At 43.4% G+C, this 26607-nt stretch overlaps 1 protein-coding gene across 10 annotated transcripts in view; it reads left to right on the top strand.

Moving 5' to 3' along the window:
- The window catches only part of bcas3 (BCAS3 microtubule associated cell migration factor), a 999028-nt gene that overhangs the window by 115008 nt on the left and 857413 nt on the right, over positions 1 to 26607 (top strand). For all 10 annotated transcript variants that reach the window (XR_010968797.1, XM_068010741.1, XM_068010743.1 and 7 more), the window contains one exon: positions 12074 to 12146. Coding sequence is in view for 9 of the 10 variants with exons in the window: in XM_068010741.1 (XP_067866842.1) it covers positions 12074 to 12146 (73 nt within the window). In the remaining variant the exon portion in view is untranslated. The remainder of the gene's footprint in view (positions 1 to 12073; positions 12147 to 26607) is intronic.

Here is a 26607-nt window from a genome sequence, read left to right as displayed (position 1 = left end):
GGCAGAGCCTCCCGATACGGGGTCAATCACTCAGGACTGAGATGAGGAGAAATTTCTTTGGTCAGAGGGTTGTGAATCTTTGGAATTGTCTACCGCAGAGGGTTGTGGTTGCTTGTGGAGTATATTCATGACTAGGATCAAGGGATTTTTGATCTTTCAGGGAACCAAGGGATATGTAGAGTGACGGGAAGGTGGAATTGAGGTAGAAGATCAGCCATGATCGTATTGAATGGTGGAGCAGGCTCAAAGGGCTGAATAGCCTACTCCTGCTCCTATTTCTTATGTTCTTATGTCCAATTCTGGGCACTACAGAAAGGATGTTAGGCCTGGGAGAGGGTGCAGAGGAGACTTGTTAGAATTGTACCAGGAATCATTGAACCATAGAAAGTTTACGGCACAGAAAGAGCCCGCTGAAAAACGATCCACCCAGTCTAATCCCACCTTCCAGCATTTGGTCCGTAGTCCTGCAGATTACGGCATTTAAGGTGCATATCCAGTTTCCTTTTGAATGCGTTGAAGGTTTCTGCCTCAACAACTCTTTCAGGCAGTGAGTTCCAGACCCTCACCACCCTCTGGGTGAAAACGTTTTCCTCATCTCCCCTCTAATCTTTCCAGCAATCACTTTAAATCTATGACCCCTCATCACATCTCTGCTAAGGTAAATAGGCCCTTCACCTCCACTCTACCCAGGCCCCTCAGAATTTTGTACATTTCAATCAGATTTCCCCTCGGCCTTCTCTGCTCCAAGCACAACAACCCCAGCCTATCCAATCTTCCTCATAGCTGCATTTTTCCAGTCCCCGCAACATCCTCATAAATCTCCTCTGTACCTTCTCTAGTGCAATTACGTCCTTTCTGTAATAAGGTAACCAGAACTGTACATAGTACGCAAGTTGTGGCCTAACCAATGATTTATACAGTGCCAGCATAACCTCCCTGCTCTTATATCCTATACCTCAGCTAATAAAGGAAAGGATTCCATATGCCTTCTTAACTACTGATGGACCTGTCCTGCTACCTTCAGGGATCTGTGGACATTCACTCCAAGGTCACACACTTTCTCTACACTTCTCAGTATTTTCCCATTAATCGTGTATTCCTTTGCCTTGTTTGACCTCCTCAAATGCATCACCTCACACTTCTCTGGGTGAATTCCATTTGCCACTTTTCTGCCCATCTGACCAGACCATCAATTTCTTCCTGCAGCCTACAACTGTCCTCCTCGCTATCTACCACACAGCCAATCTTTCAGTTGTGTGGAGAGATTAAAAAAGCTGTGATTGTTTCCCTTAGAGCAGAGAATGTTATAGGGGATTTAATAGAGGTGTTCAAAATCATGAGGGGTTTTGATACAGTAACTAATTTCCACTGGTGGGTGGGACGGTAACCAGAGAACACAGGTTTAAGACAATTGGTTAAACTACCAGAAGAGAGTGAGAATTTTTTTTATGCAGTGGTTTTTTATGATGTGGAATGCACTGCCTGCAAGGCTGGTGGAATCGTATTCAATGGTAAATTTCAAAAGGAAATTGAAAAAATGCTTGAAGGGGAAAATTTGCAAGACTATGGGGAAAGGACAGGGGAGTGGAATTAATTGAGGCTTCACAGGAGCATTATAAAACAAAATATAATACCGAGCCGCATAGGTCAGATGATCAAATGCTTTGTCAAAGAGGTATGTTTTAAGGAGTGTCTTAAAGGAAGAAAGCGAGGTGTAGAGGTATTTGGTGGGTATTCCAGAGTTTAGGGCCTAATCAACTGAAGGCGCGGCCATCAGTAGTGGAGTAATTAAAATTGGGGATGCTCAGGAGGCCAGAATTAGAGGAACGCAGGTATCTCAGAGGGTTGTAGGGTTGGAGGAGATTACAGAGAATAGGAATGGTTGAAGGTGTGGACGGCTTTGATTAAAATCAAATAAAGAAATTTGACATTACTTTTTTTTAAAAGGACAATTTTTATTTTGAGTGAGTTTCCACATACCCAGCAGTCTATTCCGTTCACTAAAATAGAACTTTCTTGTAGAGATTTTGAACATTTTCTCTGTCACATAATAAAAGTCTCTTTTTAAAAAATTCTGGATATGAAAGAGAGGACTGTTTCCTGTTGTGTTGAATTTATCGGGAAACAAAAATTCTAACCATAAATAATCTCTTACAGGGGGCTGTCGGGGCTGGATGTATTTTGTTGATTCCTAATGTGTATTCCCATGCAGCAGATTGCAGTTGTTTTTTTCTGTGTAAACTACTAATAGTTTCAAATATTGAAAATAGGCTCACCCCTGATGGAAGGCTCAAGTAACTTTGCTGGGAAGGAGGGAAACATTTGCAGGGTGCCAGCTTGAGTCATGCATCATCTGTTCTTCTGCCCGGAAGAATTTTATTAACAGGTTAAATGGCTATATAGAATCTCACAACATAGGAGGCCATTCGGGCCATCGTGCCTGTGCTGTACTGTACTGTGTACTATACCACTCTCCTGCTCTTTCTCCATTGCCTGGCAAATTTTTCCTTTTTCAAGTATGTATACTTTTCCGACCGACCACTCAAGACAAAGCCCTCAATCAAAATATATTTGATTGTGGTGGGAGAAATGCACTGTTGATTCAGTCCCGCTCCTCCACAAATCGCCAAACATATCATTTTAAACTTTCCAAATTAAAGAGGGACCCAGCCAAATTGTACCATCTATTAACCCCCGAATGAGGCTAACCAAACCAGGTGTCTTTAGATCAACAAATTAACTGTTTAATTAGAAAAACTAAATTCTTAAACACTACTAACATATAACCAACATTTAAAATAGAAAAATTAGTGTCCTTGCATATTCACGCTCCTGCTGAAGTGGACTGTTCCAACGTGGAACAGTCTAAGGTTGCTTGAAGATCTCGCAGCCTTCTGATGGGGGGGAAAAAAGGTTCTTCAACAGTAGAACAGTCCATAGTCTAATTCAGCAGTTGAATTGATGCTCTTCTTTTCCAGTGATGAATTTCAGCAATTACAGTTCAGTAGTTAAAGGAATTTGGTTATTTTCTTTTAAGAAATTGATCTGGCTTGACGTCAGAATTCTGAGAGTATACTAAATAGGGTTTAAATAGACCGAGGAGAGCTCTCTTTTCCTTCACTATATGCTGGCAGACAGTCTGTGTGTGTATCTGTTAACTGTCTCAAAAGCCAGTTTTTCAGCTAGTTTCAAACGTCAATCAGCAACATTGTATCTCCTGTCCTTGGTCCTGAGTGGCTGAATGAAAAGCCATTCCTGAAATGCATTTCATTACAATGTGTAAAAAATACAATTTGGAAAAAAAAAGGATAACACATTTTTTCCCACAGTAAGATATACTGTCTTCTAATATGGTAAGATTACAGCAACAAGTTCCATCAGAACATTTTCGACTTTAAATTTTCAAAAGGTTGTCCCAATTAACCCATTTCGAATTTCCAAGCATTGTCTTCCAGTTGTTTTGTGTTTTCCTTCCAATTGTCCCTATTCTCCATCACTTCAGCCAGGTGAACTGCACAGCTAGGAGCACTGACTGCTACTGGGTTCGCTATTCACTGAGAATTTTCTCGAGTACCCCTTAACCTATGCGGCATCACTTGACACTGGAAAACCCTGTCCGGTGTATCAGAAGCTGATTTTTTTCTTACCCTGGGGTGTCAAAGGAATTTGACAGTGTCCCTCCAACACATCTGTCTCTTTAAGACACGTGGTGTTGCCCACTTTGTCCATACAGTCCTTTAAATAAGAATTTGGGTAGGAATCTGCCTCCTTTACTGCAGATACATTCCTAGAGTCTATGCAAGTTTGAGCCGACCCACCAGGTTAGGTATCAAGACCACCTGCGAATTCCAGCTGTCCTGACTAGGTTCAACTAAGCTGCTCTTCAGCATGCATCGCGCCTCTGCCTCCACTTGGGCCGGTCTGTATGGACCTAAGCGGCAAGGATGTTGTTTAAAGGAATGGTCCCCCCTATACCCACATCATGTGTGGCTAAGGTTGTACATCCTGGCTTATTCCTACAAACTTTTTGAAACATTGTGAAAACCCTGGTTAGGACTTCATGCTGTTTTGCCTCTAAGTGTAAAAGCCTATTGTTTAATTTTCCTAGCCACTCTGTATTCGTTAATTGGATAGTTGGAGGTTCAGTCTGAGAATTTCCTAGGCCTGCTTCTGCCTCATCCTCACTATCCTTTTCCTTCTCAACAGTCCCAGTTACCTGACATATCTGTACTGGCTTATCCTGCTCGCTGCGGTAATATTACCTGAGCATATTAATGTGGCACAACTGGTTGTTCTTCCGGCGATCGGGGGTGTCAATCAAGATATCTACTTTACCCACTCTTTTGATCACTCTATATGGGCCACTGAACCATGCTTTTAATGGTTCTCCTTGTGATGGTAACAACACTAATACTTCATCCCCTGGTTTTATGGTAGTTTGTGGTTTTCCCACCGTTTAACGGGTATTGCATGTGCTACAAAATTGTTTCGCATCCTTTGTAAGACCTGGCCAGTAACAATGTTGGCTTATGTGTGATTTGGTCTTCTGAATTCCCCTATGTCCTGCAAAAGGAATGTCGTGTGCTAACCTTAATAATCCTTGTCGATAGTTAAGTGGTACCACTATCTGTTCAACAACTGTCCAGTCTTCATCGGCAGGCCTATGAGGCGGTCACCATTTCCTCCTCAAAACTCTGTTTGCTATGTAATAGCCTTCCGGAACTCCTTTTGTCTCAGCTTCTGACACAGCTGTCTGTGCTATTTGATATATCTCTGGATCAGCTTGCTGTGTTGCAATGATAGACAATCTGTCAAACATCTCATTTGGATTATCTAAATCCCCAAATAAGGTTTCAGATGCCTGGCTATCTATTTGTGGTGCCTATTTTACCTCAGACAATAGATCCTGTCTAGCCATTGCTCGGGTGACTACACATGGAGGAAATATTCCCAGAACTTGTTCCTGTAATTGCTCCTTTTCCTTAGTTTCACATGGTTCCTCTGTAACTATAGGAGAAACTGATACTTTTAATCCTGCCAAATCATTTCCTAGGAGTAGATCTTTACTGGTAAACTGTGGACAATACCTACAGTTACTATCTCAGATATTAAATCACTCGCTAGACATACTTTATACAAAGGTACGGGTATACACTCCCCGCCAATTCTATTAACTAAAACCTTAGAGTTCAAGGCACTCTCTGGTGGAAACCTCATACCTTTCCCCAGCAAGTGTGTTTGGGTTGCTCCTGTGTCCATGAATATAATAGGTTTTCCTGCCTCACTTACAGGATATGGAGTTACTCTCCCCTTTGACAAAAATTCATTATAACTCTCAGGTATTTTATTGTTAACCTCTACACTCCTTTTAGTTTTAGTATCTAGTTTCACATTCGCAGCTGTCGTTAAAGCTGTAGTGTGGTCAGCTATACTCTTAGTCAGAGTCTTTTCCTCCACACTAACTTTGCATACCCCAACAAGTCCTATGGGGTTACCTCGCAATTTCCAGCACTCTGAACGAAGATGACCCATTTTGTTGCAATGATAACATTTTGGCTTGCGAACCTCACTTCTACCCTCAGCACCTTCCTTTCTGACCTGAGGAGATGATCCTGGGGCATTCCCAGCTGTTCCTCCTTGTCCCTGGCTACTTGCCTTCCTTTCACTCTCCCACTTTCTATCCTTCTCGGGTTTATGGGGGTGACAGACAAAATAGGTTGGCTTATTCACAAGCTCAAAATCATCAGCAATTCCTGCTGCTTGCCTAGCTTTCAAAACTTTCAGGTTATCTATGCGAGTTCTCACTACTGAAGGAATGGAGTTTTTAAACTCTTCGAAGCAAATCAATTCTCGGAGGTTCTCATATGTGGTTTCTATCTTTAATGCCTGAATCCAACTGTCAAAAGTAATTTGCTCCACCCTCTCAAATTCTAAATATGTCTGCCCAGGGTGAACACATGGTTCGGTCTTCCATATAAAGTGGTCAAGAGAATTGGTAAAGTAAATTATTTGATCGACACCCAGATCGCCAGAAAAAGTATCAGCTGTGTCATATCAATATGTTAAAACAATGTCATTGCCGGGATATCAGGTAGTAGGGACAGTGATGGATGAAAAGGATAGTGAGGATGAGGCAGAAGGAGTCCTACACAATTCTCAAATTGAACCTTCTACTATTCGGTTAACTAATACTGAATTGCTAGGGAGATTGGACACTATGCTTTCATATTTAGATGCAGAATAACGAGAAGACCTAACAAGGCTACTTGCTGCATTTAAAAGAGTCTGTAGGGATAAGCCAGGATGTACAACCTTAGCCACACATGATGTTGATGTAGGGGACTCCTTTCCTATAAAACAGCATCCTTAGCACTTAAGTCCAGAGAAGCAGGCCCAGATAAAAGCAGAAATCCAATTCATGTTGGAAAAGAACCTAATAGAACCCAGTCAAAGCAGCTGGAGTTCGCCAGTGGTATTAGCGCCTAAACCTGATGGTTCAATGAGACTTTGCATAGACTACAGAAAAGTTAATGCGGTAACAAAGGCAGACTTCTACCCAGTACTTCGCTTGGAAGACTGTATTGACAGAATGGTAGTATCATGTTTTTACTGAACTTTTGTACCAAATTTTAGTATCATAGCTGCTCCACTAACAGATTTGCTACTGATGAAGAAAACCAAGGTAGTATGGTCAGGGGAGTGCCAAACATCTTTTGAGAGACTGAAAGCCATTTTGATTAATGAACCAGTGTTGGCTGCCCCAAATTTCACTAAGCCCTTCAAGGTCGCAATTGATGCTCGTGACCTGGGGATCGGTGCAGTCCTGTTACAAGACGATGAATCAGGTACAGAAAGGCCAGTGGGATACTTTCCCAAAAAGCTAAATCAACATCAGAAAAGATATTCAACAGTGGAAAAAGAAACCCTAGGTCTATTATTGGCTGTTAAGCATTTTGAAGTCAATGTCCGCCACGACGACAGAGGGACACTGTGGGTATATACTGATCATAACCCCCTAGCCTTTGTGGAAAGATTTAAAAACCAGAATGCCAGATTATTCCAATGGGGTTTACGATTACAACCTCATCACTTAAAGATTTTCTACATTGCGGGCAAAAATAATGTTATTGCAGTTGGTTTACCGAGAATCTAACTTTGTTTTGAGTTATCTGAATGAAAAGAGGGTACAGAGCAGAATTGTATTAACTACAAGTAAAGAGTGAATGGGGATGAGTGTGAAAATGTGTTTTAAAATGTTTTCATCTGTGATTTTTTACACTTTATAATGAAATGCATTTATCTAAGGTTGGAGGTGTTACGCAAGTGCCTTTGTGTTTTGTTAAATATATTTTGTGAGGATTCATTTTTGAAAGATTGAAGAAATGTTAAACTTGGGGTTTTCAAAGGGCGTCATGTAAAGGCCACTTGACTTTGAAAAACAGTCCCTAGAAATGTTTTGTGAGGAAAACAAACCTTTCGGGAAACCACTTGACTTCTAGCAACAACAACAACAAGCCTTTCTGGGAAACTACCTGACTTTCAGCTCAATAAACAACAGAGAACTTTGGACATCTGAAGAAGTTGTTTGCAAAGTAGTGACAGGTCAAGATTGATGGAGGTCAAAAGGGTGACCGGTTGTCGGTTTCGCTGTTGAATTGTTTTGAGTTGGGGTTGAACTGTATAAAAAGGGAGAGAACTTCCAAGGAGAGAAGAGAATTCCCAAGGAAGGAGAGAAGACCCACAACCCTGCTCAGCTTTCCAGCACCTCTCTAAAAGACCTTGAGAATTCCACCCTGTCAACTCATCTTGTGTCCCGACTTTGAAGAAAAGCCTGCTGAAGTAATTCTCAACGCCGCCTGAAAAGAACTGTTCTAAAAGATCGCAATGACCCGTCTATGTGTACTTGGAGGCCAGACTGTATGCCAATTTTGGAACACAATATATCTCATCTGCTGTTTCTTCAAGAATGAGCAAGTATTCAGCTCAAGTGTTTTTTTTTGTCTGTAATAGAACTCTAAAAACAAAAATCCCTTTGTTTTTCCGGTTAACCGGTATATGTGTGAGTGTGAGGAGCTAAGGTAAAAATATTTAATATTTCAATCTGTGTGTTTATGCTTTACTTCATTACTGGTTAAGACTTGTTTTATAATAAACTGATAATTTTGTTGTTTATTAAAGAAACCTGGTTGGTGTGAATTATGCTGAGATAAAATAGAGTCTATGATTGACCATATCGTTAAATGGGAAAAAATTTAAATATATATTGTGACCCTTTGAGAAGTGGAACTAGAATAAACAGTGCATTCCTCCCGCCTCGGTCGTAATAATGTGATTCTCCCCTTTTAGTATTTACTGTGTGTGGCGTGGGAGGATATGATCGAGACAAAATAACAGTTAAATAATTACTGCAGTTAAGAGTGCTATTCTTCCCCTGATGGCTCACTGGTTAGGTCTTGGGTGCAACTGAGCTGTACAGTCTAGTTAATAGCATTGTTGGTTTGCACAGAGTTAGCTGATCTTAGCTGAGGTTGCAGTGAGGCAGTATAGTTCACCACTGCCCCAGTGGCTAAAAAATAGGGAGGAAGAGCAGGGGAGAGTGGATGGTGCAGGGGCAAGTAGTAACTAGGGTTTTGGCTCCTGATGCTGGAAAATACATATCTGTGGGCATCAGCTGAAAATGTATTTGGTGAGACCCTGCTGTGGTATCTCTCCTGGTTAAGTGGACTTCTCTCCTTTCGATACCCAGCCACAAACAGGGGCCTCTGTTTTTTACTCCAAGTCCTGTTCAATCATGTACTCATTGACCTGTATTGGCTCCCAGTCGAGCAACTCCTTGATTTTAAAATTCTCACTGTTGTTTTCAAATACCTCTGTGGCTTCACACCGCCCCCTCTCTACAATCACCTCCAGGCATACAACCCTTCGAGATCTCTGTATTTCTCCAATTCTGACCTGTTTCGTATCCTCGATTTTCATCAGTCCACCATTGGGGCCAGACCTTCGGCTAAAGGCCTGTTCGGGTCTGCAAATAAAACCCCACCCGAGCCTGACAGAATCACATCCGGCCCGGCCCGAGTGCTTTCATTTTTACCTGCGCCCGACCCGACCACCGGAATGTTTACTTAACCTAGCCTCCGTTTTTCACTTTTTAAGCTTGTGCAGATAAGCAACAAAAACTGGACTTGAAAGGTTGTTTAAAAAGTACATTAAGATTGGAGCCATGTACCGGAGGTGGTGAAAGAGTGTGTCTGACCCGACCTGACCCAAGCCCGAATGCCAGACCCGGAAGAGCGACCCGACCCGACCCGACCCGAACCTGACACATCGTCGGGTTTGGGTCGGGTAGCCATGCTCTACCTTCGGCTGCCTAGAGCCTAAGCTCTGCAAATTCCTTTCCACCACTCTCTCTCCTCGTTTAAGACTGTCCTCAAAAGCTACCTCTTTGACCAAGCTTTTGGTCATCTGCCATAACTTTGTTTGAAAGTGTTACTGTGAAGCACCTAGGCACGTTTTAGTATATTAAAGGCTGTTCGCTCCCTTCACCACTGACGCACAGTGGCAACAGTGTGTACCATCTACAAGATACATTGCACAACTCACCAAGGCTCCTTCGATAGCACCTTCCAAACCCGTGACCTCCACCACCTAAAAGGACAAGGGCAGCAGATGCATGGGAACACCACCACCTGCAAGCTCCCCTCAAAACCACACACTATCCTGACTTGGAACTATATCGCCGTCAATTCACAGTCGCTGAGTCAAAATCCTGGAACTGCCTTCCTAACAGCACTGTTGGTGTTCCTACGCCCCGAGGACTGCAGCGGTTCAAGGAGGTAGCTTACCATCACCTTTTCAAGGGCAATTAGGGATGGGCAATAAATGCTGTCCTAGCCTGCGACGCCCACATCCCATGAATGAATTTAAAAAAATGCAAGTTGTTCTTGCTCCATGCTGCTGCACAGTTGTCTGTCTGTTATAATTATTGTGCCTGAATCTTGTCCTATGCTCCATGATGCAGCATGCTAGTACCCTACCTACTGGCAGTACAGTGCTGCCTACAATTCACTGTCTTCTCCCCTGCTCCCACTTCCCCCACCTTCCCATAAATACTGTATTAAAAAATAAATAAAGTTGATGTAAAATAGAATGCTTTGATACTTAGTAGTTAAGAGTCATTTAGGAAGTAGAGTCTAGATCTGTTGCCTGTGTGAGTATCTCTTGTCTGAGTGTGACTTTGTGCATTTGTGTGGGTCAGAGTGTCTGTTAACTGAGCCCCATGTTTCCTTGATTAAAATACTGTGGTTCTATAAGAGCATGTTTACTCAACAAATATTTAGAAATTTCCACTGACATTTTGAAACTTTTGTGTGTTAGTATGTAGACACCACAATCCCAGAGAGATCTCACGATGCAGTGACAGTTTTCTTGTAACTAATCACTTGTTTTTACAAAATGCCTGTCTGTGTTTATAGGAACTGAGATGGATTAGTTTTTTTAAAAGCTGCATATCTGTTTTTTGAAGAAAGGCCTATTTAAAATGCTTTGAGACAATAAAGCATAAAAGATACTAATGTAATTAAATTTTATTTCTCAGATCATACCTGGTCAGTTAATTACTGAGTGTCTAAGTCACAGCTACCATTTTGAATTCAGGCAGGAAGTAACCAACTGCAAGTGAACCTGAGTACGCCACACTCCCAATGATCCACAGAATTCTTTGTATGGGATGTTGTCTCACTGCACATCCACGAGCACCAATCTCCTCCTGTCTGATATAAATGAACCTTGTACCCCAAAAGGATTACGTTCAGTTTATTTGAATTGTATTAATCTTCATTCCAGTACATAGCTTTTGCTGTATTGTGGAAGACCCAAAGTTTGGGGATGCTTTACTATTTTAATGATGCTACATAAATGCAAGTTGTTGTTCATTGTTCCATTCAAAACTGACACGCTTGAGCTTGGCAGACCTTGGCGCTTTAAATAGCTGAACTATTCTGCTAAAATTATGCAGCTTGCCAGAACAGACCACTGGTAAGCTATCTGCATTCTGCGTGTCTGGGACTACCTGCCTATTAAGATATCAGCTTGAAGGTTATCTGACACTAAGTGAGAAGAATCCCATCTCCCCAGTTATTTTTCATTAGTTTCTTATAGGTGTTTTTTTTTGCTTACTTGAATGATTTTATGAATATATTTTTCTATCTAACGTTGTGTGTGTTGTGGGGAGGGGGAATGACATGTGAAGAAGATGGAGCACACAGATGCATAATCCTTTTGGTTTTCCCCAAATCCAGATGTTTCATCTACAAGGTGGACAACTTGCATGGGCAAGGTCAACAAATCTTAAAGGAAAATTTTAATGCCAAAACAACGCGTGTCAGCTGTTTCTCCTCAGCAGAAATATTATTAATCCATCATTAATCCTTTAACACCTCAATGAACATGTTTTTTCCATGTTTGTGTACCCAGGGAGTTGTTATACTCACAACTGGAGCCCTTACTGGGCCTTTTTGGGGAAATAAGACAACAGGCATTGGAGGCTGCTTCAGGCACTAATTGTTTAAAGCTGTTTTCTTGCAAGGTTAATGTCCCTCCTAGGTAAAATATTTTTCATCCTTCAGCTAATTCTAGTGCTCCAAAATACTTACCATGTTTCCATTTTCTCTTTTATACTTACTCAACACCCCCCCCCCCCCCCCCCCCACCAGCTAATCTTTCTTCTCCTAGCTTGTTGCCATTTGATCTCTCTGCTGTTTTATTTCTCTTTTTTCTAGTGCGGACCAAATGTTAAGACTGTGGTTCAGCGCATAACCCACAGAAAAGAATGTCCTGTTTTCATTTTTTGACTTTGGAAATATTTATATCATGATTTGATTACAGAGTTACAGTTGTAATTCCATGAGCACACTTCCTGCCCCTAAACTGCATCTTCGTGTGACTAATGGACCAGAGTGGGTGGGTGGCGGACTGAGGGAGAGAGAACTGGCAGACACTGAAGCGCTGACATATGTGTTGATGAAAGTCCCTCTTTGTTCTGAATTCTTTTTTTTCTCTCTGCTTTTATTCACAGGTCTTCACAAAATTGATAATTTTGCTGAAAAGAGGCCACTCCTTGGTGTGTGCAAAAGTACAGGATCAGCAGGGTGAGAGGAAACATTTTTGCCAAAAATGTAAACCAGATGCAGCACGGTGGGGGTGGGGGACTGGGACAGTGGGGAGTGGGGGAAAGTGTGGAAGGAATCTGCCTTTTCCAGCAACACCATCTGCACTTGGGAGCACAAACTATGCATGACACTGATGATGTAGACTGCTAGTGAGGGCAGTCGTGCTAAACTATCAGTCTTAGTGGTTAGTAAGATGTGCCAATGCCTGAAGCTCGATGCTGCATTACACAATTCACATGAGAAAACATTTAAGCGTGGTTGCAAGGGACACACAAGCCAGTGTTTCATTTTATTTTGTGCTCCTTTCGAGCTACTTTTACTGTTCAGCACTTTAGGTAAACACAAATGACTATCTTGAATCATTTCATAAACGACAGGAGGAGGAGATACAAGATGCTCAGAAAATCACTGCAAGTGCTAGTTGGACTTGTCTTTGTTTAAATATTCATTTGTATAGTAAACCACATGCTGAGCTTTTTGTCACCTTATTGCAAAGTTAGTTAATTTTCATTATTTTTCATTATATTCTATAGCTGTCACTTGTAGGAGGGTTTAACTAGCCATTCTAATGTGACTGAATAAATTCTGTCGTTCGAGTAAAGCAAAGCTATGTTGGTATTATAAAATTAGTAGCTAAAGTCTTACCCAGCTATATTACACATTGATGACTATAACACTTTGATGAAAATCTCTTTTCATTCCATGTTTGCATAACCTAACCAATTGCTGTGCGTTACTTGTAAGGTTTGTGTTTTATTGGCTGTTTCCTAACATGGGATACAATGTCAAAAGGTCAGCAATCACTGGAACTATGTGGGTTGCTAAGGACTGTTTGTATAGTCTTCATCTCCTAGTATTCAAGGTCAGGCTTTCCTGCGCATTCTACATTTTCTTGCAAAGGACGAGTGGACGTTGCTTTAGCTGGGGTGCTGGAGACGATGTCTACTGACTGCTTGTACTGTCTGTAAGGGTTCAGCTGTTCGCGCATGACCTTATAAGTCATGAAGTGATTAGCTTGGAAAAGGACCATGTATGGTCGTGAGAGACATGCTTGCTTCCACTTCTTGCACAATCTGCTCTATCTCCTAGTGAATATGGGCCTATAACCCAAAACTGACCTTAATTCATCTCAGCAAATCTGAAGACTCTCCTGGCTGTAGGATGGTTGGTGCGTCAATCGGGAATTGGCACACTGGTGCTGTAGAGGGTGCTCTTCTGAGGCTGGGGATGAGTAATGTTATTGGAATGGAGTACAGGGAACTTTCCTCTCTATCCAGCTATGCCACACCTGGCCTGGGAGCTGTTTAACATTGACAATAATATCCCTCACTTTGAGCACAAAAGTAATTGTCATGCAGGCCCCCACCTGCCAAGTACGAGACATATTAATTTTGTCATATGAACGTTGATTTTAAACTTGCTGGGATGAAGAGAAGGTCTGTTGCAAGGGCTACCAGACACTTAGCTGAAAAAATTTGCATACTAACAGACAGTGCTTGTGAAGACAAAAGGACCATTCCCTGACGCATTCAACCCAGAATGGATTTTGCGTACCAAACGTTGAAGGTGTAAGGAAGAGCATTCCAGAGACTGCTAAGGTGATACAATCCACAAAAGCCAGGACTGGTTAAACCAGCTGGTCACTTGACTAACTGGCTGGTCCAGGGTTTTTTTTGAACTAGCCACAGAGGTTTTGAACTCACAAAAGTCTGTTTGCTCCTGGAGTGAGAATACCTCTCCAATCTGCTGCCATCTCTTTCTAACAAGCCTGTGGACCCACTGAAGACGCATGAACTTCAAGAGAGAAAAATCTACTACATCGAACAAGGTTTAAGAAGAATACTAGGCCCCAACGAAAAGCAAGACCTACCTACAATCAAGGACTTTACAGCGAGCTCGAAGAACAGTAACTAAAACCATCTTCAGATAGTGCCTCAAACTTTTCCACTTTATTTCTTCTCTTTTCTGTCTCTATCTGCATGTGTGTATTGCGTATGCATACTCGGGTGGGTGCGTCGCATATCCGTAGGCGCTAACCGAATTAGAGTTTCAGTTTAATAAAGTTCAACCTTTTTTCTTTAAACCTAAGAAAACCTGTCTGGCTAGTTTCTTTGCCTTATAATTGGAAGTTAGTGAACAAGGATTCACTAAGGGGGAGCTAAAAAAATGGTGTGTTTAAAATTAAACTCTGTTACAGTAAGTCCAGGTGAAGGCTGAGAGGATCCCTTAGACCCCTTTCTCACCTGGTCGTAACATAATTCACATATCAAAATGTCCTGGAGGCAACTGACTGATGAGGTTGGTTCAAGAGGGAAGAAATAGGTCTATATGCCCATTCATTTTTAGAACCAAGTTTTTATAAGTTAGTGATGAAACACTTGCCAGTCTTTATTTCACAGCCCTTTTAATTATTTCATTTTCAATTGAATCAAAACAGAAAGAAATATTTTATGAAAATATAATATTGGGCTCTCATTGTTTGGGCAGCAAATTTATTCATTGCTGATGATTGTCCAGATAACCTAGCTCAATGATACAACTTGGAAAGGTGGACCACTCAGTGAGAGCTGGGATTCTTCCCACGCAGTTTCAGATAACTGCAAGCTACTACCAGGGATTGGTGTTGGTAATCTGCACTGTTTGAACTGCAACACTACCCAATGCACCTTTCGGAGTCCTAAGCCTTGGTCAATGTCAGCCTGATTCCATTTTCCCTCTGCTTTTAGCAAGTAGAGTGTATTCCTAAACGGAAGAGTACACACTCCAAATACAGTAAATGTAAATTTCTTAGAAGTTTGATTTGGCGGCTAAGCATGGTGATGGGTCGTCATGCAACTGGCATCTGGCTGACTAGAAAAGAAATGATGACCAGTCTTTTAATACAAAATCCGAATGCAAACATAAACATTTCCCAGTTACTAAGAACTTGAGAAATAGGAGCAGGAATAGGCCATACTGCCCGTCGAGCCTGCTCTGCCATTCAGTAAGATCATGGCTGATCGCAACTCCACTTTCCCACCTGCTCCCCATATCCCTTGATTTCCTTAGATTCCAATAATCTATTGATATCAGCCTTGAATATACTCAATAAGGATCAAGCAAATTCCAGCATCTTGCCTAATAATGAATATAGGTTACGATGTGAGGACAAGGTGGATAAAGCACAGCCTAATCCTATTCTCAGCCTCATTGACCCTGGCCAATTTTCCCTTCCCGTAGCCCTAGTATCTAAGGCGCGATGCTATGTTCCTATTTTCACCCCCGCTGTGATCAGTTAACTTAGTGGACCAGAAATCAAACCTGGGGCTGCCCAGGCCTGTATGGATGAGTTATTCACTAAATAAACTTGCCCTCTAAATTTAGAGAGCCTAAGATTACATTTCTAGATTCCGGAGTACTGTAGATCTGTCTGGCTCAAGTGTTGAATTACCAAGTCTGCCTTAGAAGATCACTTTCCAGTTCCGTTTCCTGTTGGTATGTGACCTTTCATCAGTTCTGACAGATCTGAAATGTTAACTCTGCTTTTCTCTCCACAGATGCGGCCTGACCTGCAGACTATTTCCAGCATTTTCTGTTTTTATTTAAGATTTCCGGCATTTGCAGTGGTTAGCACCGCAGCCTCACAGCTCCAGCGACCTGGGTTCCATTCTGGGTACTGCCTGTGTGGAGTTTGCAAGTTCTCCCTGTGTCTGTGTGGGTTTTCTCCGGGTGTTCCGGTTTCCTCCCACATGCCAAAGACTTGCAGGTTGGTAGGTAAATTGGCCATTATAAATTGCCCCATGTATAGGTAGGTGATAGGGAAATATAGGGACAGGTGGGGATGTGGTAGGAATATGGGATTAGTGTAGGATTAGTATAAATGGGTTGGCACAGACCCGGTGGGCCGAAGGGCCTGTTTCAGTGCTGTATCTCTAAACTAAACTAAACTAATATTGACTGGATGGTGTCGAGCTTCTTGAGTGTGTTTGGAGCTGCACTCATCCAGGCAAATGGAGAGTATTCTATCATACTCCTGCTTTGTGCCTTGCAGACAGTGGACAGGCTTTGGTTAGTCAGGAGGTGAGTTACTCAGCGCAGAATTCCCAGCCTCTGACCTGCTTTTGTAGCCACAGTATTTATATGGCTAGTCCAGTTCAGTTTCTAGGCAATGGTAAGCCCCAGGATGTGATAGTGGGGGATTCAGCGATGGTCATGGGGAGATGGCTAGGTTCTCTCTTGTTGGAGATGGTCATTGCCTGGCACTTGTGTAGCATGAATGTTACTTGCCACTTATTAGCCCAAGCCTGAATGTTGTCCAGGTCTTGCTGCAGGTGACATTGATATAGCTTATCCAGTTAAGTTTCTGCTCAATGTTTTTTTTGATTCTGTCATGAAAAACCCTATATGTCAAATGGGAAATATTAATTTCATCGGTTGGAACCTTACATTAGATTTTTAATGCAAAAATCCTACACGTTAACTTTTAAAAAACCTAGCAGCCAAGATGGCCACTGCAATTTACATTTGAAACACCAGGAGATTAAAGTGGAGATGAAAAGTCTAACTGAACTCAGCCAGAACAATGGCTTGCTCTCAGTGAATGAATTACCTAGAATGGCTTTATCAACACGGTTGTCCAAGGCCATCTACACCCATTGACTTTGAAAGAGCCAACCCCCTCCAAGTGTGACCGGACCTCCTGAGGCATGGAACACCTTGAATCTCAGAGAAGATTCCAGAAAAAACCTCATTAAAAACAAAGGGGTTTGGTAGAGCCATGTGACTGCTTGCGCAGCTTTGAATAAACTATAAGCTTTGTCACACAGACAGTAACTGAAAAGCCCGCAACGAAGCCAGCGCGCGCGCTCTCTCTCGCTCTCTCTCGCTCTCTCTCTTGCCCTCTCTTTCTCGCTCTCTCTCTCGCTCTCTCTCGCTCTCTCTCTCACTCTTCCCCCTGAGAAAATATCAAGAGAATATTCGGCTGCAACTGGGAAACCCCCCCAAGTCTACAGACCACCACAGCCAGCAACCAGAGGACGAGAATCAGCCACCACCCTTCTGCCTTCAGGAGCCCTGAACAAAGCAAGCCAACCACCATGCACATGGCGCAACGGGGACTTCAAGACTACAATTTCAGCTGAGGACTGTTGGACTCACATACTGTATTTAAAGTCAGTTTATTCCGGACTTTCATCCAACCACCAAATCTGTTTCCCTCTGTAATCTGTTTGTATGTGTGTGACTGTCGTGTGAATGTGTAGTGTAATTTTAGTATTTTAAATTGGGTTCGAGCATTAACTTACCTCTTGTTTAAACTCAAGAAAACCTGTCCGATTGGTTCTTTGCAGTCATGTTACAGGAACAGGAGCAAACGATCACTGAGGTGGTAAACTCGTCCACTGTGTTAAAGATAAACCCTGTTGCGGTCAAACGAGAGAAGGGGCGAAAGGGGAGCCTGCAATCCCCTCCTAACTTGGCTATAACAATTATTTCGTGTGATGTGGGCATCGCTGGTTAGGCCAGCATTTATTGCACATCCCTAATTGCCCTTGAGAAAGTGGTGGTGAGCTACCTTCTTGGGATGTAGGTACACCAACAGTGCTATTAGGAAGGGAGTTCCAGGATTTCAGCCCAGCGACAGTGAAGGGACAGCGGTATAGTTCCAAGTTGGGATGATGTGTGGTTTGAAGGGGAACTTGCGGGTGGTGGTGTTCCCATGCATCTGCTGCCCTTGTCCTTCTAGGTGGTAGAGGTCATGGGTTTGGAAGGTGCTGTCGTAGGAGCCTTGGTGAGTTGCTGCGGTGCATCTTGCACAGTGGCAGCAGTGTGTACCACCTACGTCAGTGGTGAAGGGAACGAATATTGAAGATGGTGGATGGGGTGCCAGTCAAGTAGGCTGTTTTGTCTTGGATGGTATTGAGCTTCTTGAATATTGTTGGAGCTGCACTGATCCAGGCAAGTTGAGAGTATTTCATCACACTCCTGACTTGTGCCTTGTAGATGGTCGACAGGCATTGGTGAGACAGCAGGTGAGTTACTCACCGCAGAATTCCCAGCCGCTGACCTGCTCTTGTAGCCACAGCATTTATGTGGCTGGTCCAGTTCAGTTTCTGGTCAATGGTAACCTCCAGGATGTTGATAGTGGGGGATTCAGTGATGGTAATGCCATTAAACATCAAGGGGAGATGGTTGAATTCTCTCTTGTTGGAGATGGTCATTGCCTGGCACTTGTGTGGCGCGAATGTTACTTGCCACTTATCAGCCCAAGCCTGAATGTTGTCCAGGTCTTTCTACGTCTGGACACGGACTGCTTCAGTATCTGAGGAGTCACGAATGGTGCTGAACATTGTACAATCATCCCCACTTCTGATCTTATGATGGAGGGAAGATCATTGATGAAGCAGCTGAAGATGGTTAGGCCTAGGACACTACCCTGAGGAACTCTCTCAGTGATGTCCTGAGACTGAGGTGATTGACCTCCAACAACCATTTATCAGCTTTGAGCGATAATGCTCTCATGATGGTGTAGGTAGAGAATTCTAGGACTTTGACCCAGTGATAATGAAGGAACAGTAGTATATGTCCAAGTTAGAACTACGTGTGACTTTGTAGGGGAATGTGCAGTTTCTCCATAGTGCAGGTTGTGGGCTGGAAGCTTCTGTTAAGTAAGCTTGCTAATTGCTGTAATGCATCCCATAGAGTGCATACTGTTGCCACAGTACGCCAGTGATGGAGGAGGTGGATATTGAGCAGGGTGGGAAAGAAGCTGAGACTTTGTCATGGATAACACTGAGCTTCTTGAGCATGGTTGCAGCTGCATCCATCCAGACAATTATGGATAGACATAGAAACATAGAAAATAGGAGCAGGAGTAGGCTATTCGGCCCTTTGAGCCTGCTCCACCATTCATTATGATCATGGCTGATCATCCAACTCAGTAGCCTGTTCCCGCTTTCGCCCCACACCCTTTGATCCCTTTAGACCTAAGAGCTTTATCTGATTCCTTCTTGAAAACATACAATGTTTTGGCCTCAACTGCTTTCTGTGGTAGCGAATTCCACAGGCTCACCACTCTTTGGGCGAAGAAATTTCTCCTCATCTCAGTCCTGAAAGGTTTACCCTGTATCCTTAGACTATGACCCCTGGTTCTGGACTCCGCCACAATCGGAAATATCCTTCCTGCATCTACCCTATCAAGTCCTGTTAGAATTTTATAGGTTTCTATGAGATCCTCCCTCACTCTTCTGAACTCCAGCGAATATAATCCTAACTGACTCAATCTCTCCTCATACGTCAGGCCCGCCATCCCAGGAATCAGTCTGGTAAACCTTCGCTGCACTCCCTCTATAGCAAGAACATCCTTCTTCAGATAAGGAGACCAAAATTGCACGCAGTATTCCAGGTGTGGCCTCACCAAGGCCCTGTATAATTGCAGCAAGACATCCCTGATCCTGTACTCGAATCCTCTCACTATGAAGGCCAACATACCATTTGCCTTTTTTACCGCCTGTTGCACCTGCATGCTTACCTTCAGCGACTGGTGTACGAGAACACCCAGGTCTCGCTGCATATTCCCCTCTCTCAGTTTATAGCCATTCAGATAATCTGCCTTCCTGTTTTTGCTACCAAAGTGAATAACCTCACATTTATCCACATTATACTGCATCTGCCATGCATTAGCCCACTCACTCAACTTGTCAAAATCACCCTGAAGCCTCTCTGCATCCTCCTCACAACTCACCCTCCCACCCAGTTTTGTGTCATCTGCAAATTTGGAGATATTACATTTAGGTCCCTCATCTAAATCATTAATGTATATTGTGAACAGCTGGGGTCCGAGCACCGATCCCTGTGGTACTCCACTAGTCACTGCCTGCCATTCGAAAAAAGACCCATTTACCCCTGCTGTTTGTTTTCTGTCCGCTAACCAATTTTCTATCCATCGCAATACACTACCTCCAATCCCATGCGCTTTAATTTTACATGTTAATCTCTTATGTGGGACGTTGCCGAAAGCCTTCTGAAAGTCCAAATAAACCACATCCACTGGCTCCCCCTCATCAACTCTACTAGGTACATCCTCAAAGAATTCTAGTAGATTTGTCAAGCATGATTTCCCTTTCGTAAATCCATGCTGACTCTGCCCGATTCTACTACCATTCTCTAAGTGCTCTGCTATAAAATCTTTGATAATGGACTCTAGAATTTTCCCCACTACCGACGTCAGGCTGACTGGTCTGTAATTCCCTGCTTTCTCTCTAACTCCCTTTTTAAATAGTGGGGTTACATTAGCTACCCTCCAATCTGTAGGAACTGTTCCAGAGTCTATAGAATCTTGGAAGATGACCACCAATGCATCCACTATTTCTAGGGCCACTTCCTTAAGTACTCTGGGATGTATACCATCAGGCCCTGGGGATTTATCGGCTTTCAATCCCATCAATTTCCCCAACACCATTTCTCTACTAATACTGATTTCTTTCAGTTCCTCTCTCTCACTAAGCCCTGTGTTCGCCAACATTTCTGGTATGATGTTTGTGTCCTCCTTTGTGAAGACAGAACCAAAGTATGCATTTAGTTGGTCAGCCATTTCTTTATTCCCCATAATAAATTCCCCTGTTTCTGACTCTAAGGGACCTACATTTGTCTTCGCCAATCTTTTTCTCTTCACATACCTATAGAAACTTTTACAGTCAGTTTTTATGTTGCCCGCAAGCTTGCTCTCGTATTCTATTTTCCCCTTCTTAATCAATCCCTTGGTCCTCCTTTGCTGAATTCCAAACTGCTCCCAATCCTCAGGTGTGTTGTTTTTCCTGTCAAATGTTTATGCCTCTTCCTTGGATCTAATGCTTTCTCTAATTTCCCTTGTAAGCCATGGTTTGGCTACCTTTCCTGTTTTACTTTTGCGCCAGACAGGGATAAACAATTGTTGCAGTTTATCCATGTGCTCTTTAAATGTTTGCTATTGCCTATCCACCGTCATCCCTTTAAGTAACGTTTCCTAATCCTTCATGGCCAACTCGCGCCTCATACCTTTGTAGTTTCCCTTACTAAGATTCAGGACCCTAGTCTCAGAATCAACTACGTCACTCTCCATCTTGATGAAGAATTCTATCATATTATGGTCGCTCATCCCCCAGGGGTCTCACACCACTAGATTGTCAATTATTCCTCTTTCAATCCACAATACCCAGTCTAGGATGGCCCATTCTCTAGTTGGTTCCTCAACGTATTGGTCAAGAAAACCATCCCGTATACACTCCAAGAATTCCTCCTCTACGGTATTGTGACTAATTTGATTTGCCCAATCTATATGCAGATTAAAGTCAGCCATAATTACAGATGTTCCTTTATCGCATGCATCTTTAATTTCCTGTTTAATGCCATTCCCAACATCACCACTACAGTTTGGGGGTCTATATACAACCCCCCAGTAACGTTTTTTGCCCCTTAGTGTTTCTCAGCTCTACCCATACAGATTCCACATCGTCAGAGCTAATATCTTCCCTCACTATTGCGTTAATTTCCTCTTTAACCAGCAATGCAACTCCACCACTTTTTGCATTTTATCTGTCCTTCCTAAATACTGAATATCCCTGGATGTTCATTTCCCATCCCTGGTCACCTTGCAACCATGTCTCCGTAATCCCAACTATATCATACCCATTTACATCTACTTGTGAGATTAATTCATCCACTTTATTGCGAATGCTCCGCGCATTAATGCACAATCCTTAAGGCTTGTCTTTTTAACATTACTTGTCCCCTTCCCACTATTTTTCACTGTGGCCCTGTTTGATTCTGTCCCTTGATTTCTCTGCCTATCACTTTTCTTATTCCCCTTACTGTCTTTTGTTCTTGTCTTTGATCCCCCCTCCTCTGACTGCTTGCAAAGGTTCCCATCCCCCTGCCATTTTAGTTTAAACCCTCCCCAATTACTCTAGCAAATATTCCCCCTTTCATTCCATTACACTCCTGACTTGAGTCTTGTAGATGATGGAGAGGCTTCGAGGGGTTAGGAAATGAGTCATTTGTCACAGAGTACCGGGTCTCTGCCCTACACTTGTAGCCAAGATCCAGACCAGCTTCTTGTTGGAGTTGCCTAACATTTCTGTCGCCCAAATACTGCCTGTCACTTATCAACTGAAATTGTCTGGATGGGTGCAGCTGAAACCACACTCAAGAAGCTCAGTGCTATCCATGACAAAGTCTCAGCTTCTTTCCCATAGTATGCACTCTATGGGATGCATTACAGCAATTTGCAAGCTTACTTAACAGGAGCTTCCAGCCCAGGATCTCCACCATGGAGAAACTGCACATTCCCCTACAAAGTCACATACAGTTCTAACTTGGACATATACTACTGTTCCTTCATCATCACTAGGTCAAAGTCCTAGAATTCTCTACCTATACCATCATGAGAGCATCATTGTCAATTTAAGTACTGCAGCGGTATTGAGAGAGCGCCCAGCACCATCACTTTCTCAGAGCAGTAAATGTGGCCATGCCAGCGTTGCCTACATTCTGAGATTTAAAAAAAACTGCTGGGTTGAATTAATTCAATGAACTGAAATTTGGGAGCTTCTACATCAAGTTGGCAACCTACATTGCCAGGTTACCATCCATATAGTGTACATGAAAATGTACCCCAGGCTATTCTCTGTTGTAGTCCATCGATTTGTCGTGAAACACACAAGTTAGAGGCACATCTATCTTTTTTTAAACAAGAGGCTGTTCAAAATAGATCTTCCTGGTCATTGTTCCACAAGAACTGACCCTCACGAAACCAATTTGAATTATTTTTCTTCTGTTTCTGGTATCCGTGACATTGCACAGTCTCCAGCATTAGTGAAAAGTAAGCTGTGCAAAAGGACTGTGTTGCAACAGATTTTGCTTTGTAAAAGTTCAGTGTCTTTCCTGTGTCTGTAGAGCTTTCGGTTGCTGGTTAGAAAATCTACTTCAGCTGCAGGAAATCTATCCCTGATGGTCACGGCAGATGTCTCCTGTGCCTCCCACTGGACCACAATTTTTGAGAATTCTGACAGCATTTTCATGGAAGGTCAAAGAAATAAAATATTTTAGAGACCCAACAGCGATTAGAGAAACCAACGTACTGAATCATAGTCTGTGCACACTAAGAATCAGAAATCCAACAAGAATAACAAATCGGAACACACCCTACTTGACCACATTGTGAAGGAGGCTTGTAGATCTCACCCAAGTTTCAGGGTACAGATCTGCCTCCTTGCAGCTGTGTCCTCATCAATGACGATAGTTGTAAAGTTTAGTGCAAAAAAAATACACGTTATTGAAAATGCCAAACAGTATGAACTTTCAGAGTCTGGTAACTGGAAGGAATCAAATGTGATTACTCTATGGCACCCCAGTGTACCAGGTCCTGACGTCTTGCATGGGTGTTGGGCTTGCACCCAATGGGCTTGCACCCAAAGGTTTTGGTCTTGGTGTCAATAACATCACATGCAACTTGCCCGTGTTTAAAGTCAGAGGTGTGGACACTTGAGATATTAGTTCACCTTAGAAGTCCCTCCTATATAGTAACACTATGCCATTCTATTGGAAGGGTCAAATGCCATCATAGGGCTCTTTGGGATATACGCACTTGGAATAGCAATGGCAGACATAATGGTTTGTGATGTACTGTTTATCTTTACCAGAGAGTTCCAATGCTTGTCAATGTTATGGGAAAGCTCAGTTGTGTGTTTTTTTTCATTTATTCATGGGATGTGAGTGTCACTGGCAATGCAAGCATTTATTGCCCATCCCTAATTGCCCTTGAGGATGGTAATGAGCCACCTTCTTGAACCACTGCAGATCTCATGGTGTAGGTATACCTACAATGCTGTTAGGGAGGGGGTTCCTAGATTTTGACCCAGCGACGATGAAGGAATGGCAATATATTTCCAGGTCATGATGGTGTGTGACTTGGAAGGGAACTTGAAGGTGATAGTGTTCCCATGTGCCTGCTACCCTTGTTCTTCTAGGTGGTAGAGGTGGCAGGTTTGCAAGGCGCTGTCGAAGAAACTCTTGGTCAATTGCATCTTGTAAATGGTATACATGACAGCCATCGTATGCTGGTGGTGGAGGGAGTGAATGCTTAAGGTGGTGGATGTGATGCCGATCAAGCGGGCTGCTTTGTCCTGGATGGTGTTGAGCTTCTTGAGTGTTGTTGGAGCTGCACTCATCCAGGCAAATGGAGAGTATTCCATCACACACCTGACCTGTGCCTTGTAGTTGGTGGACAGGCTTTGGGGAGACAGGAGATCAGTTATTCGCCCCAGAACATCTAGCTTCTGACCTGCTGTGTAGCCACAGAATTTATATGGCTGGTCCAGTTAAGTTTCTGGTTATTGGTGACCTCTAGGATGTTGATGGTGCAAAATTCAGTGATGGTATTGCCGTTGTTACGGAGTATGAGCGGGTTACAATGGAGCTTAATCTGATGCAGAAGAGTTGTTTGTTAAGCTGAGGCACCAAACTCTGATGAGTGACTAATTAAAGTTCAAAAGTAAAAATCCTGAATAAATTCCTTAGATTGACCAATTTTCATGGATTCAGTAGAGTACTGCACCATATGATGCAATCCGTTCACTAGATAATGTGAGAAGTATTGCTAGAGTTGTTGATAATATTCATGAGTAAGGGAATGATTACAGTGCAAATGGCCTCCACTGTGTGAACTGAAACTTTTTTTTTGTTGAAGCTCTGTTATGAATTGACTTGTAGAGTTTTCATTGCATACTCCATGACTGCTGATTGTGCTCCCTGCATCAAACAGTTTACTTCATGGAATCATTCAGCAAAATACTTTGGCTCAGAGCAAGGGGTTCATTCAGTTTTTTTTCTTTTTGAAAATGTTGATGCAAATGTTACAGAAGATATTGAAGCTGGCATCTTTTTTTTTTATTTTAATGTACATTCTACCCTGGTGGGAGTTGAATATTTTAAAATAATTTTACTTTAAAGTGGTAGGAGGATAATCACTCAACTCAGTTGTTCTGGAACAGATGGACTAGGCAGAGAGCTGATCACATCTGTCATTTTAACACAAGTTGGTTGACGGACGTCTTCTGCCTGCAGGATTTCCCCAGCAGTGGATACTTCGACGTGACGTTCCGGAACGTGGCGGGATGCATCAAGTTCCTGAAGGCGTTCAAGGAGAAAGGGGATCGGGCGCCACTGTCGATCCTCACAGCGGAGCCGCTCTTCACGCTTCTGTCACAACGGGACCGGGTGGTGACGATTCACCTCTACAACCCCCATGTTCCGGTGGTGGATGTACTCACCTTTCTCGCCAGGTACGTCGAGGTGACCGGCAGCAGCACTGATGTCAAGGACCCCTTTGGGATTTGGACCAGCAAGCGGCAGGTCAAGGTGACCTTGAAGGTAGATCCCAGTGGAACCATCATCCACCCTCCCTCCAGCTTCGCTATCGGGGGAAATCGAGGCTTCTTGGTCTACGCTGGGCAGCCCAGAGCTTGCCGCACCTGTGGCAAATCTGGTCACATAGCAGCCAACTGCAGCACGGTTGTTTGCAAGAACTGCAAGGAGGAAGGCCATCAGACCAAGGACTGTAAACAGACTAAGTGTTGCAACTTGTGCGGTGCGGCAGGCCATCTCTACAAAACCTGCCCCAAACGCTGCCTCAGTTATGCTCAGGCGGCAAGGCCCAAGGAAAAGCCGGGAGAAGGTTCGACGAAGGCGTCTGCTGTTCGAAAGGAGACCAGCAACCTTCTCCGCAGTGAGGAACTTCAACCTGAGAAGGAAGGGGAGGCAGCTGAAACCAGCGACCCAGCACCTACCCAGCGCCTGGAAACCCCTCCTCTGCAGACAGAATCAATGGAGGAGGAGGCAGCAGATGGACAAACAGGTCAGTGGCAAGTGGTCCAGAGGAAAACCACAAGGAAAAAACACCCCAAAGCAGAACAGGCCAACACCCAAACCAGTGGCAAGAGGAGGCTATCTTCTGAATCAGACTGCAACAACTCCTGTTCACTGGACGGGGGAATGCTGGAACGACAGCCCCTTCAAAAGAGGCGGCAGAACTCCGAGATGGATGATAAAGCATCCCAGCCCCCGGGCACTGGAAGCTGTGATGGGCCCGGCGTGCCCCAACCCCAATGCACCACACGTAACGACGTGGCCAACGCATCTCAGCTCCGGGACACCGGGAGCAAAGACACGTCTGGCGCACCTCAGCTCCGGGAAGCCGGGAGCAGGGATGTTTTCGAGGAGGAACAGATGGAAGCAGCTGAGGACAACCCAATCCTCTCTGCCTACAAGACCCCCCCGATGTCACCCGAGCGGAACAAACACTGCATGAAAAAGCAGGAGGGGTTTCTGAGCCCAACCAACGTGAAACTGCTTGCGCACATGATGGGTATGCAGGAACATCCCGAAGGACTGGGACTAGCAAGGACAAATGGTATGGGAAGCAATAAAT

This window comes from Heterodontus francisci, chromosome 30 (assembly GCF_036365525.1).
Source record: "Heterodontus francisci isolate sHetFra1 chromosome 30, sHetFra1.hap1, whole genome shotgun sequence".
Lineage (NCBI taxonomy): Eukaryota > Metazoa > Chordata > Chondrichthyes > Heterodontiformes > Heterodontidae > Heterodontus > Heterodontus francisci.
The sequence above is the reverse complement of the archived record's forward strand: the minus strand, read 5'-3'. Positions and strand labels throughout refer to the sequence as shown.